Genomic DNA, 13,965 nt, shown 5'->3' with positions numbered 1-13,965 from the left:
ATAAATCAAATATTAAGTTCTGCTTTTCTGATGTATCAAATACTTATGTCATGCAATAAAATGCAAATAATTACTTAAAAATCATACAATGTGATTTTCTGGATTTTTGTTTTAGATTCGTCCTCACAGTTGAAGTGTACCTATGATAAAAATTACAGACCTCTACATGCTTTGTAAGTAGGAAAACCTGCAATCGGCAGTGTATCAAATACTTGTTCTCCCCACTGTATGATGCATATTTTTTTATATATAAAATCAAATATATGTAAATACACAGTATCATTCAAGGGCTTTTTTTTATAAAATGTTCTACATTGTAGAATAATAGTGAAGACATCAAAACTATGAAATACACATATGGAATATGTAGTAACCCAAAAAAGTATTAAACAAATCAAAATATATTTTAAATTTGAGATTCTTCAAAGTAGCCACCCTTTGCTTGAAGCTTTGCACACTCTTGGCATTCCTCAACCAGCTTCATGAGGCAGTCACCTGGAATGCATTTCAATTAACTGGTGTGCCTTGTTAAAGTTAATTTGTGGAATTTCTTTCTTAATGCGTTTGAGTCAATCAGTTGTGTTGTGACAAGGTATGGGTGGTACACAGAAGATAGCCCTATTTTGTAAAAGACCAAGTCCATATTATGGCAAGAATAGCTGAAATAAGCAAAGAGAAATGACAGTTCATCATTACTTTAAGACATGAAGGTCAGTCAATGCAAAAATTTCAAGAACTTCTTCAAGTGCAGCCGCAAAATATCAAGCGCTATGATGAAACTGGCTCTCGTGAGCCCAGCCACAGGGAAGGAAGACCCAGAGTTCAGTCTGCTGCAGGAGATAAGTTAATTAGAGTTACCAGCCTCAGATTGCAGCCCAAATACATGTTTCACAGAGTTCAAGTAACAGACACATCTCAACATCAACTGTTCAGAGGAGACATGCATGAATCACTGCAAACAAACCACTACTAAAGGACACCAATAAAGAAGAAGAACTTGCTTGGGCCAAGAAACCGAGCAATGGACATTAGACCGGTGGAAATCTGTCTTTTGGTCTGATGAGTCCAAATGTAAGATTTTTGGTGTCTTTGTGAGGCGTAGAATAGGTAACAGATGAATTCCGCATGTGTGGTTCCCACCGTGAAGCATGGAGGAGGTGTGATAGTGTGGGGGTGCTTTGCTGGTGACTCTGTGATTTATTTACAATTCAAGCACACTTCAACAGCATGGCTACCACCTTATTCTACAGTGACACGCCATCCCATCTGGTTCGTGCTTAGCGGAACTACATGACCTGGCCTCCACAATCACCCGACCTCTACCCAATTGAGATGGTTTGGACCGCAGAGTGAAGGAAAGCAGCCAACAAGTGCTCAGCATATGTGGGAACTCCTTCAAGACTGTTGGAAAAGCATTCAAGGTGACTAACTCATGAAGCTGGTTGAGAGAATGCAAAACTGTCATCAAGGCAAAGGCTGGCTACTTTGAAGAATCTCAAATATATTTTCATTTGATTAACACTTCTTAGGTTACTACATGATTCCATGTGTTATTTAATAGTTTTGATGTCTTTACTATTATTCTACAATGTAGAAATAACTAACAGAACTCTGTCTACTGTGGTGGAAATATACCAGTCTATCTTCCTGTCAACTAACGAAACTCTGCTGGTTGTCCTGGTAACAGATACCAGTCTATCTTCCTGTCAACTAACAGAACTCTGCTGGTTGTCCTGGTAACAGATACCAGTCCATATTCCTGTCAACTAACAGAACTCTACTGGTTGTCCTGGTAACAGATACCAGTGGCAGATCTATTGTATTTGTTCAAACTAAACTACAGCACTTACTTGGATGAGTCAAATCTGATCCTTTCTTTCTTTACTTTTATATGTTATATTCTCCAAGAATCAATGTCTAGGTATGTGCACATCCCTTCCTAGACTTGTCTCTGCTTTTAACTGCATGCAGCCTCACCTTGTCTGTGACGAACCCTGAGTTTGTGGCTCTGTTTTAAAGACTGTACTCACTGGTGTTAATCAGGTCTTCAGTCTCCTCCCCCATTTCTTCCTTTTCTTTCACTCCCAAAATGGCCTCCTTTTTTATTGAGGGATCTCCTCTTCCACTCCAAACGGTTCTTTCTCTCTTTCACTGTAGCAGCCTCCTCTCTTCAATGTATACCTCCTCCCCACTCCAACGGTTCTTTCTCTTCTTTCACTGTAACATCCTCCTCTTCTTCTTCTTTCACAGCAATGTTCAACCCCAGAGCTTCTTTCTCTGTCCAGCAGACCTCTTCTTTCACTGTGATATCCTCCTCTTCCACTGTGACAGCCTCTACCCCCTCTTCCACTCCAAACGGTTCTTTCTCTTCTTTCACTGTAACATCCTCCTCTTCCTCCTTTTTAATTCTGAAAGTTTCTACCTCTCCTCTTTCTCTTTCATTCCAAAGTTCTTCCTCTCCTTTCACTGTTACATACTCCTCTTCTTCTTCTTTCACGGCAATGTTCAGCCCCAGAGCTTCTTTCTCTGTCCAGCAGACCTCGTCAAAGGGGGAGTAGTTTAGCGAGCTCATGGTCAGGGATGTTAGCTAGCTAGCATTAGTGACTAGCCTAGTCTAAGTTCAGTATCAATCTTAACAATGTAGTACATTTAACAAGCAAATCACGTTTAAGTTAACTAAGAGACAAGTTGTGTTAAAAACAAATTAATATACAAATGATCAAAGGAGCTTCAATGCATCAGTTTAATGTTGCTAGTAAGCTACCGAGGTGGCTGAAGTAGTTGCCATTTTGTTTTTAGGAAAGATCCCGTTCACTAGATTATACGTCAGTAAAAAAAATTAACTGAAAGACTCATATCCCATCTGCTGACTGGAGTTGGTAAAGCAGTTATTCACGACATTGTTTACTCTGGCAAAAAATAATAATAATAATTTCAAAATGAGCAAGTACATTTCAAATGAGAAAAATACATTTTCTCTAACCCTTAGACAATACTTTCCTCATCACAAGATAAGATAATTACTTTTTTCATGCCCATGGGGGAATTATTGTGTACAATATCAACATACAAAGGACATCAAGACAACTGCAGACAATAAACATGACAATAACAGATGAGCTTCTACTTTAGTCAAATTTACTGTAAAAAGCCTTTACATTTCTTACAAAAATAATAAGTCGTTTTATTGTAGATTAATCATTTGTTGAATTAGATTAAAACCTACCTGTCCCAGACCTGCTGTTTTCAACTCTCTAGAGACCGCAGGAGCGGTAGAGATACTCTTAATGATCGGCTATGAAAAGCCAACTGACATTTACTCCTGATTATTATTTGACCATGCTGGTCATTTATGAACATTTGAACATCTTGGCCATGTTCTGTTATAATCTACACCCGGCACAGCCAGAAGAGGACTGGCCACCTCTCATAGCCTGGTTCCTTTCTAGGTTTCTTCCTAGGTTTTGGCCTTTCTAGGGAGTTTTTCCTAGCCGCCGTGCTTCTACACCTGCATTGCTTGCCGTTTGGGGTTTTAGGCTGGGTTTCTGTACAGCACTTCGAGATATTAGCTGATATACGAAGGGCTATATAAAATAAACTTGATTTGATCCTGCCTTGCAGTCCATCATCAATATGAATATGTACATTACGGATAAATACTGTTGGAATAGGGATTGTTGTTTCGTTTCACATGTAGATGTGAACCATATATTCCCTTAAAGCCACACTCTGTAAGATACATAGATGCAACTGAAATGTAAACGATAGATGATGTGTAGAGGAATGAGGTACACTCAGTCACACAGACAAACACATAGAAGACCCAGAGGCAGAGTTTGGAAAGGACCATTTAATCACAGAGAGCGTACAAATTGAAACTGTCGCGCTTGCTATTAAAACTGACATACTTAATGGAATAATACTGTGAAAATTATGATCATGCCTTTTTAGTGTCAGAGCCGTTTGAAAAGACCGCCTGAAATTTCAGCCTGTTTTGGCAGGAGGGCGTTTTGGCGTTCTTGATATCATCAATAGGCAGTAAATTAGTTATCAGATCAATAAGAAAGAGAGTTCAAAAACCTCTCTGCCCGTAACAGCCAGTTCAGTTGTTCCCTCCCCACTCAGTCCTATCAACAACCTCTCTGCCAGTAACAGCCAGTTCAGTTGTTCCCTCCCCACTCAGTCCTATCAATATTCTTGCTTGAGAAATTGCTTTTTGCTAAGAAGTTATTTTTATTTTGACAATTTTAATTGAAAAGAATCAAAGTAAGGTACCTAATTATTACCCAGAAATGACTTGATATTTTWAAAAACGGCTGCATTTGACCTTTAAAGCTAGAATCCTTAGTTGAAACAATAACTAAACGGGCGCCCTGCCTCTGTTTTGGTAAAAGGCTGAGGGATGGGCCTGGAGAAATGTAACCACTATCAAATTAATAGACAGAGCTATGGATGCAAGTACTGACCTTCCATAATATGAAAATTATAGTTTTAACTATGTTTTGAGGCTTATACAATGTTTGTTTACATTTACATTGTTTACAAACATTGGAGCAAATCAAGCATGTATTTTGAAATCTGAGTATGACAGTTGAACTAAGCTCTTGAGGCATTTAATAAGTTATATTCATCAAGAATCAATGAGTATATTTATAAGTTTTAAAAAAGTAGGCAGCAACTAAGGATTCTAGCATCGAACCAAGTTGATTTTATGTGACATGAACAAAAACACATTCTCAGTCAAAAACATAAGTCAGAACATAGCTTCTTCGTTCTCTCATGTGCTTTCAGGCACCACAACCGGGTAAAACTCTTTCCACACCGAGAACAGTGGTATGGCTTCTCTCCCGTGTGTGTCCTCTCGTGCTCTTTTAGGCTCCCTAACTGGGTAAAACTCTTTCCACAATGCGAGCACATTGGTTTTTCGCCTGTGTGTATTTTTTCATGTGCTTTCAAATGACAACGCTGGATAAATCTCTTTCCACACTGAGAGCATTTGAAAGGCCTCTCTACAGAGTGTGTTCTCTCATGTTTTTTCAGGTCCCATGGTGATAAAAACACATTTTCACATTGGGAGCATTGATACGGCTTCTCTACAGTGTGTGATCTTTTATGCCTTTTTAAGTTCCCTAAATGGGTAAAACTCTTTCCACACAGGGAGCAATAGTAAGGCTTCACTCCTGTGTGTGTCCTCTCRTGCTCTTTCAGTTGCCCTGGCCAGCTAAAATTCTTTCCACACTGGGAACAGAGGTATGGCTTCTCCCCTGTGTGTGTTCTCTTATGTGATTTCAGGGCTCCTGATGAAACATATCTATTTTCACACTGGGAGCAGTGGTAAGGCTTCTCCCCGGTATGTGTCATTTCATGCATTTTCAGTTTCCTTAACTGGATAAAACCTTTTCCACACTGGGAGCAGTAATAACACTTCTCCCCTGTGTGCGTTCTCTTGTGTTCTTTCAGGTGGCTTAACCGGATAAAACTCTTTCCACACTGGGAGCAGTGATGAGGCTTTTCCCCTGTGTGTGTCCTCGCATGTTCTTTTARGTTCCATARCCTTGTAAAACTCTTTCCACACTGCGAACATTCGTAGGGCTTTTCTCCTGTGTGTGTAGTCTCATGCTTTTTAAGGCTCCCATACTTGGTAAAACTCTTTCCACATTGGGAAGAGTTGCGTCGTCTTGCTGGTTTGGATGTCTCTGGTTCTTCTGAAAGACACTTTTCGCTGTCAGCGTGAGAGTCTTGTCTCTCTCCTGCCAAAGACAAAGAGTATTAAGTTAAATACTAAACTGAAGACCTGAAACAAACCTGAATGATACCTAGGGTTTAATCCAGACTAGGCTCTCACAATCCTGAGTTCAGTTTGAAGAACATTTTAGAACATCCTGGTTGGGTTCTGGAATGCGTGGCTATATTTGAAATATAACGGACATCTTTTCAAATAACTGTTAACACATAGCCCAATGTTAAGGTGTGAGAGGTTCACTGTAGCGTAATCTGTCCGTTCACACTTCACCCGTGGGAAGGAACATGGCTGCTCTCACCACCAGACAACAGAAGGAGTTGGCCACTACTCTCCAAGAGACTGTGAGGAAGGAACATGGCTGCTCAACACCAGACAACAGAAGGAGTTGACCACTACTCTCCAAGAGACTGTGAGGAACATGGCTGCTCTCAACACCAGACAACAGAAGGAGTTGGCCACTACTCTCCAAGAGACTGGGAAGGAACATGGCTGCTCTCAACACCAGACAACAGAAGGAGTTGGCCACTACTCCCAAGAGACTGGGAAGGAACATGGCTGCTCTCAACACCAGACAACAGAAGGAGTTGGCCACTACTCTCCAAGAGACGTGAGGAAGGAACATGGCTGCTCAACACCAGACAACAGAAGGAGTTGGCCACTACTCTCCAAGAGACTGTGAAGGAACATGGCTGCTCTCAACACCAGACAACAGAAGGAGTTGGCCACTACTCTCCAAGAGACTGGGAAGGAACATGGCTGCTCTCAACACCAGACAACAGAAGAGTTGGTCACTACTCTCCAAGAGACTGTGGAAGGAACATGCTGCTCTCAACACCAGAACAACAGAAGGAGTTGGCCACTACTCTCCAAGAGACTGGGAAAGGAACATGGCTGCTCTCAACACCAGACAACAGAAGGAGTTGGTCACTACTCTCCAAGAGACTGTGAGGAAGGAACATGGCTGCTCTCAACACCAGACAACAGAAGGAGTTGTCACTACTCTCCAAGAGACTGGGAAGGAACATGGCTGCTCTCAACACCAGACAACAGAAGGAGTTGGCCACTACTCTCCAAGAGACTGTGAGGAAGGAACATGGCTGCTCTCAACACCAGACAACAGAAGGAGTTGGCCACTACCACTACTTAAAACCTGATTAATTAATCTCTTGCAGTGCTCCCTTCTAAAGTGGATACCTACTCAACTAAGGTCTCGCAATGAACTCAAAATGGAATTGGTACTCAAGGGTATTGGATAACACGAATAAAGGCAAATCAACTGGATGGGACGGTATTCCTCCTGAGGTCTATTTAAAAAATATTGGTATCAATTAGGTCCACTGTTGCCCAAAATACAACGTTGACATCAGCAAACCCGCTCGCCCACACTACGACATACACGTGGGTCTGCGGTTGTGAGGCCGGTTGGACATATTGCCAAATTCTCTAAAACGACATTGAGGCGGCTTATGTTAGAGAAATTAACATTAAATTCTCTGACAACAGCTCTGGTGGACATTCCTGCAGTCAGCATGCCAATTGCACACTCCCTAAAACCTTGAGACATCTATAGCATTGTGATGTGTGACAAAACTGCACATTTTAGAGGGGCCTTTTATTGTCCCCAGCACAAGGTGCAGCGGTGTAAATATCATGCTGTTTAATCAGCTTCTTAATATGCCACACCTGTCAGGTGGATGGATTATCTTGGCAAAGGAGAAATTCTCACTAACAGGGATATAAATCAATTTGTGCACAAAATTTAAGATAAATCATATTTTTGTGCGTATGGAACATTTCTGGGAACTTTTATTTCAGCTCATGAAACCAACACTTTACATGTTGCGTTTATATTTTTGATCMGTATAAAAAAAGGCAAGGATGCTGCCCAGTCTCACTATCGCCCCCAAACTTTGMTAAACACAGATATTAAACTGTTTTCCAAAATGTTGTCATCTCATCTCGAGACCTACCCAAATTGGTCCATACCAACCAAAGTGGGTTTGTTTAAAAAGCGTTTATCCTCCGTGGATTATTCCATATCTTAGATGCTTCATCAGAAACAACAGCTCCTCTGGCTGTATTTTCTTCTTCATGCATAAAAAAGCTTTTGATAGACTAAAGATATGTCCATTATAGTCTGTCTTGGAACATATGGGAATGGGCTAACATGTAATTAATATGATTAAAATACTATATGACAATCCCTCGGCCATAGTTATAACAGGAAATATCTGCTCTGTTCATTTCAGAATCACTTGAAGCAGCAGACAAGGTGATCCTATGACAGTGACTAAGTCAGGGCAGGGTACTGGGTGGAGGCTGGGCTTAGTGGATGGCTATTTTAACAGTCTGATGGCCTGAGATTAAAGCTGTTTTTTTCAGTCTCTCGGTCCAGCTTTTGATGCACTGTACTGACTTTGTTTCTGGATGATAACGGGGGTGAACAGCTGTGGTTCCGGGTGGTTGATGGCCTTGGTCTTTTTGGCCTTACCTGTGACATCGGCGTGCTGTAGGTGTCCCTGCAGGGCCAGGCAGTGTGGCCCCGGTGATTGCGTTGGGCAGACCGCACCACCTCTGGAGAGCCCTGCGGTTCGGACGGTCCTGTTCCGTACCAGGCGGTGATACCACCAACGAATGTTCTCAATGGTGCTTTTGTTAACAGTTTGTGATGTCTTGGGGCCAAGCCAAACTTTTTCAGCCCACCTGTCTGTGTGGGTGGCCCATTTCAGATTGTCGTGATGTGTACTGCCGAGGAACTTGAAGCTTTCCGCCTTCTCCACTGTGGTCCCATTGATGTGGCTGGGGGGCGTGCTTCCCTCTGCTGTCTCCCTGAAGTCCACAATCAGCTCCTCTCGTTTTGTTAACAAGGAGAAATTCTCACTAACAGGGATGGAAACTAATGGTTCAATAATCAGCTTTTGTGTGCATATGGATACTTTCTGATAATCTTTTATTTCAGCTCATGAACACGGAAACAACACTTTACACGTTGTGTTTTATTTTATTCAGTTTTAATATGTATTTATAATTCAGCTTCTATATAATGTGTTTAGGAAAGTATTACCTGTAAGAAGTAAGAGAAAACATATCAGTTTCATTATATATTTTAAGCCAATATAACACAAATGTACTTAATATTTTCCTTAACTGCGGTACCACTCCAGTCAACAGATGGGGATGTGAGTCTTTCAGGTGACGGTCCTTGCGTGACGTATAATCTAGTGGACGGGACGGGACACTTCTTAAACAAGGAAACAGGTGTACTGATTAAACCACCTCGGTTGTTTGCTAGCCACATAAAACCGGTAAATGCTAAACAATTTGGTGTGTATATTACCTCAGGTTTAAAAACACACTGTCTGCGACATTTACCTATTACTTATTGTACTTTAATACTTACGTTGTCAGCTAGCTAGCTGTTTTAGTTAGCCTTGCACTAGGCTAGTCTAACGTTCCTGACCATGAGTTCACTATCCTACTCCCACCAGCTAAAGAAGAGGAGGTTGCTGGAACGGAGAAAGAAGCTCCGTGGAAGAAGAAGGACGAGGTAGGCTGTTAATGTTAAAAAGGAAGTAGAGGGTGAGGCTGTTACGTGAAAGAGGAAGAACGTTTCAGTGAAAGAGGCGGTGAATGTAACTGTCGAAGAAGAGGAAGACGTGTTAATGAAAGAGGAGGATGTTACAAGTGAAAGAAGAGGCTGCAGTTGAAAACAAGTGAAAGGGGAGGAGGATGAGATACTGTTAAGTGAAAGAGGAGGAAAAGAAGAGAAGGAATGAAGATCTGATTAAACACCAGTCGAGAATAGAGATCTGATTACACCAGTGAGAATAGAGATCTGATTAACACCAGTGAGATGGACATCTGATTTAACACAGTGGAGTATATCTTAAATAATGGGCACTAAATCAATGTGTGTTTTATAACGGGGCATTCACTGAAGTTCTATACTACAAACTACAAAAATCTCTGCACAACTGGAAACACCTTATCTCCCTCACTAGCTTTAAGCACCAGCTGTCTGAAGAGCTCATAGATTACTGCACCTGTACATAACCATTCCTACAATTTAGACAAACAACTACCTCTCCTACTGTATTTATTTATTAATTTATTTGCTCCTTTGGCACCCCATTATTTCTGTCTCTACTTTGCACTTTCTTCGCACTGCAAACCAACCATCTCCCGTGTTTTTTAGTTGTTTTACTTTTACTTGCTGTGTTGTTACTCACTTCGCCCCATGGCTTTTTATATTTTTAATTTATTTATACATATATTTGTTTGCCTTCACCTCCCTTATTCACCTCACTTGCTCACAATTGGTTATAGACTTATTTTTTTTTTCACTGTTTATTGCTATATGTTGTTTTACTCCAATGTGTAACTATGTGTTTGTTGTATGTGTCGAACTGGCTTTGCTTTATCTTGGCCAGTCGCCAATTGTAAATGAAGAACGTGTTTGACAGATCCTGGGTTACATAAAGGTTAAATAAAAAAATAAAAAAAATGTGTACTCTACTGTGGGAATATTATAGTATAGAATTATTATTATTAATATTAATTATTAATATTATAATATTTATTATTATTATCTTACGATGTAAGAGTGTACGCCATTAAACAGTGGCGAGCTAACACAAAACGCAACCACATGGATCGAATGCATCCAATTGACATTTGATTGAAATACTGTAGTCATCAATATTTATTATTTATAGACTTCTGTCTTCAGCTATTAAACTGACATTTATCTATTATTATAAGCTCTGTTCAGCCAAAAACATGCATTATCTATTATTAAAGAAGCACTCGCACTGCCTATAAACAGCCATCATGATTAAGGCTTGCCAGTAATGACATTATCTTATATAGAGTTGTAGCCTGAAGACTAAATATATATGGCTCTGCTCAGGTGTAATGAAACATGGCTATTATCTATTATTATCAGATCTCTGCTCAGTCTAAAACATACATAATCTATTATTACGAGCTCTGCTCAGCCTGTAAACATGCATTAAATCTATTAATTAGAGCTCTGCATCAGCGCCTAACGACATTGACAATTATCTATTATTAAAGCTCTCTGCCTCAGTCTATAAACATGCATTATCTATTATTAGAGCTCTGCCTCAGCTAAGACATCGACATTATCTAGTATTATAGACTCTTGTTCAGCCTGAAGACATAGACATTACTCTAGTATTTATAGAGCTCTGCTATGTAACAATGAACTTTGAAACTCACATTAATTGATATTATTATGACTGTTTCTTTTTTTTGTGACCAAACTTTTATTTTGTTACAAACAAACAAGACTAAACATCCTGACTGGTTTACAGATACAAAACAATCAAAGAGTTTGCATAAAAAGAATAACCAACACGTTACCCAGTCCCCACCACCCGCCCACATCTCCCTCCCACAGCCAGAAACCATGTTTCCCTCCCACCTAGCCCCCCAGCTTATCATCCCTTACATACACTACCCCAGGCCCAAACTACCAGACCACCCCCCCCCCCTGTAAACACCCTATCACCACGGGCCTGCCCCCCTCCCCCCCCCCTGTAACACCCTTCACCACGGGGCCTGCCCCCCCCCTGTACACCCCTTCACCATGGGCCTGAAAGCAAAGAAAAGTACCAAAGTCTAAATAACTGGATTGTATGTGTGGGGCTTTAGCTGAGATTGCTCTTTACAGAGTCAAGTATATTTGTCCTGGCCTCAGTTGAGGAGCACCATTCATTCTCGCTGTAGATATTTTAATGGTATAACTTCAAACAGGAACTGTATCCATTGTTAAATGGGAAGAGAGTGTGAGGTGGTCGCCATCTTAGAGACCTAAACATTTTTCACAGCAGTCCTGCCTGCCAGCAGTAATCGTTTCGGAGTGATTGAGAGATTCAAGGGCTATCATCGTTAAGTAACATAATACATGCAACAGCGCTGAATATATATTCATGCACTTTGAAATACATTTGTAACTTTGCCTCAGAAGCATTTAACTGCAGGGTACTCCACATCATATGAAGGAATGTGCTTACCTGATTTAGGGGGCACAGTGAACGATTCAACGTAAAACGTTTCCTTGGTGTTAGATAATCTGAACCAATGTAAAATGTATAAATAAAATGTTCGCATTACGGGATGCTAAGGTCCTATTTTTCTATATTCTGTTCCAGTTAAAGGGTTGTTCGGATTAAATTAGATATGTGGACAATACTTTTTTAATGGCAGAATATGAGCTTTACAAAAGTTGTTTATGTATTATAGAGAGAAATTATCTGGGCTCCCGAAATGACTTATTAATAAATCCCATCATTGGATAGTCTCGGTAGTTGGGTTCCCAAAGGACTCCATATTCTGCCCTAAATTGTAAATATAGAAAACAAGAGTTGCCTGGTAACGTGTATCTTCTTCAAATCTTGCAATGTTCTCAAACCATTACTGTCCATGATTATCGGTAAGGATACGGATTCCACATTTGGATTTTGCGCCAAATAGAAATTGTGTGAGCAATAATAGGACCAAAGAGTCGTTTACAATTGTTTAAGGGATATATTAGTGGAGCCCACCTCCCCCAGGGCAATAGGAGACACCATATTACATTGTTTAAGGGTATATCAGTGGAGACCACTCTTCCAGGACAATAGGAGAACACCATATTACATTGTTTAAGGGAATATCAGTGGAGCACCTCTTTCCAGGACAATAGGAGACACCATATTACATTGTTTAAGGGATATATCAGTGGAGACCACCTCTCTCCAGGTAATAGGAGACACCATATTACATTGTTTAAGGGATATATCAGTGGAGACCACCTCTTCCAGGTTAATAGGAGACACCATATTACATTGTTTAAGGGATATATCAGTGGAGACCATCTCTTCCAGGACATAGGAGACACCATATACATCTAGGGGTATATCAGTGGAGACCACCTCCCGGGCAATAGGAGACACCATGTTTCAATCACCACAAAGGGCAGAATAATCATGTCTAAACCAATCTAGGATGGGGATGAAATGCTAGTTGCCTAGAAGAGAGAAAAGTTTTCTGTCAATCTGGTTTTAATCTCAGGAAGGCAATATATCTACTCCCATATACTTTAAAATGGGAAACGATGGGGATTTTCATAAGTAGAGTCTTTCATCAGGGTCTCTTGAGGCTGTAGGCTGATATGAAACGATGGGATTCATGAGTAGAGTCTTTCATCAGGCTCCTTGAGGCTGTGGGCTGATAGGAAACGATGGGGATTCCATGGTAGAGTCTTTCATCAGCGTCTCTTGAGGCTGTAGGGCCGATATGAAACGATGGGGATTCCATAAGTAGAGTCTTTCATCAGGTCTTGAGGCTGTAGGGATGATATAAACGATGGGGATTCCATAAGTAGGTCTTTCACAGGGTCTTGAGGCTGTAGGGCTGATATGAAACGGTGGGATTCCATAAGTAGAGTCTTTCATCCAGGGTCTTGAGGCTGTAGGGCTGATATGAAACGATGGGGATCCATAAGTAGAGTCTTTCATCCAGGGTCTCTTGAGGCTGTAGGGCTGATATGAAAACGTGGGGATTCCATAAGTAGAGTCTTTCATCCGGGTCTTGAGGCTGTAGGGCTGATATGAAACGATGGGGATTCCATAAGTAGAGTCTTTCATCCGGGTCTTGAGGCTGTAGGGCTGATATGAACGATGGGGATTCCATAAGTAGAGTCTTTCATCGGGTCTTGAGGCTGTAGGGCTGATATGAACGATGGGGATTCCATAAGTAGAGTCTTTCATCCGGGTCTTGAGGCTGTAGGGCTGATATGAAACGTGGGGATTCCATAAGTAGAGTCTTTCATCCGGGTCTTGAGGTTGTAGGGCTGATATGAAGACTGGGGATTCCATAAGTAGAGTCTTTCATCCGGGTCTTGAGGCTGTAGGGCTGATATGAAACGATGGGATTCCATAAGTAGAGTCTTTCATCCGGGTCTTGAGGCTGTAGGGCTGATTCGATTAGATTCATTTTTATAACTTGAGATGAAGCTGAATTTGTCTACGATCTTCAATGCGTTGGGATCGATTTGAGAGATACATTGTCTAGATATAGTAAATATTGTCTGCGTATAATATGCGATGAAGTGATCAGTATATTTGAGGGATGGTGTTATTTCCTTCGATTTACGCATTGAGTGGGCCAGCGGTTCCATGGATAATAAGAATAAATATTGCGAAATTAAGATCAAC

General features: G+C 40.8%; 1 protein-coding gene across 1 annotated transcript in view; it reads right to left on the bottom strand.

The window, feature by feature from the left end:
- Positions 1 to 3,835: 3,835 nt before the first annotated feature.
- LOC139026263 (zinc finger protein 180-like) overlaps positions 3,836 to 13,965 on the bottom strand; it is a 17,906-nt gene continuing 7,776 nt past the window's right edge. Inside the window, exon 3 of the mRNA XM_070441559.1 lies at positions 3,836 to 5,750. Coding sequence (XP_070297660.1) covers positions 4,741 to 5,750 — 1,010 coding nt within the window. The 3' untranslated portion in view covers positions 3,836 to 4,740. The remainder of the gene's footprint in view (positions 5,751 to 13,965) is intronic.

This window comes from Salvelinus sp. IW2-2015, unplaced genomic scaffold (genome assembly GCF_002910315.2).
Source record: "Salvelinus sp. IW2-2015 unplaced genomic scaffold, ASM291031v2 Un_scaffold4255, whole genome shotgun sequence".
Taxonomy (NCBI): domain Eukaryota; kingdom Metazoa; phylum Chordata; class Actinopteri; order Salmoniformes; family Salmonidae; genus Salvelinus; species Salvelinus sp. IW2-2015.
The sequence above is the reverse complement of the archived record's forward strand: the minus strand, read 5'-3'. Positions and strand labels throughout refer to the sequence as shown.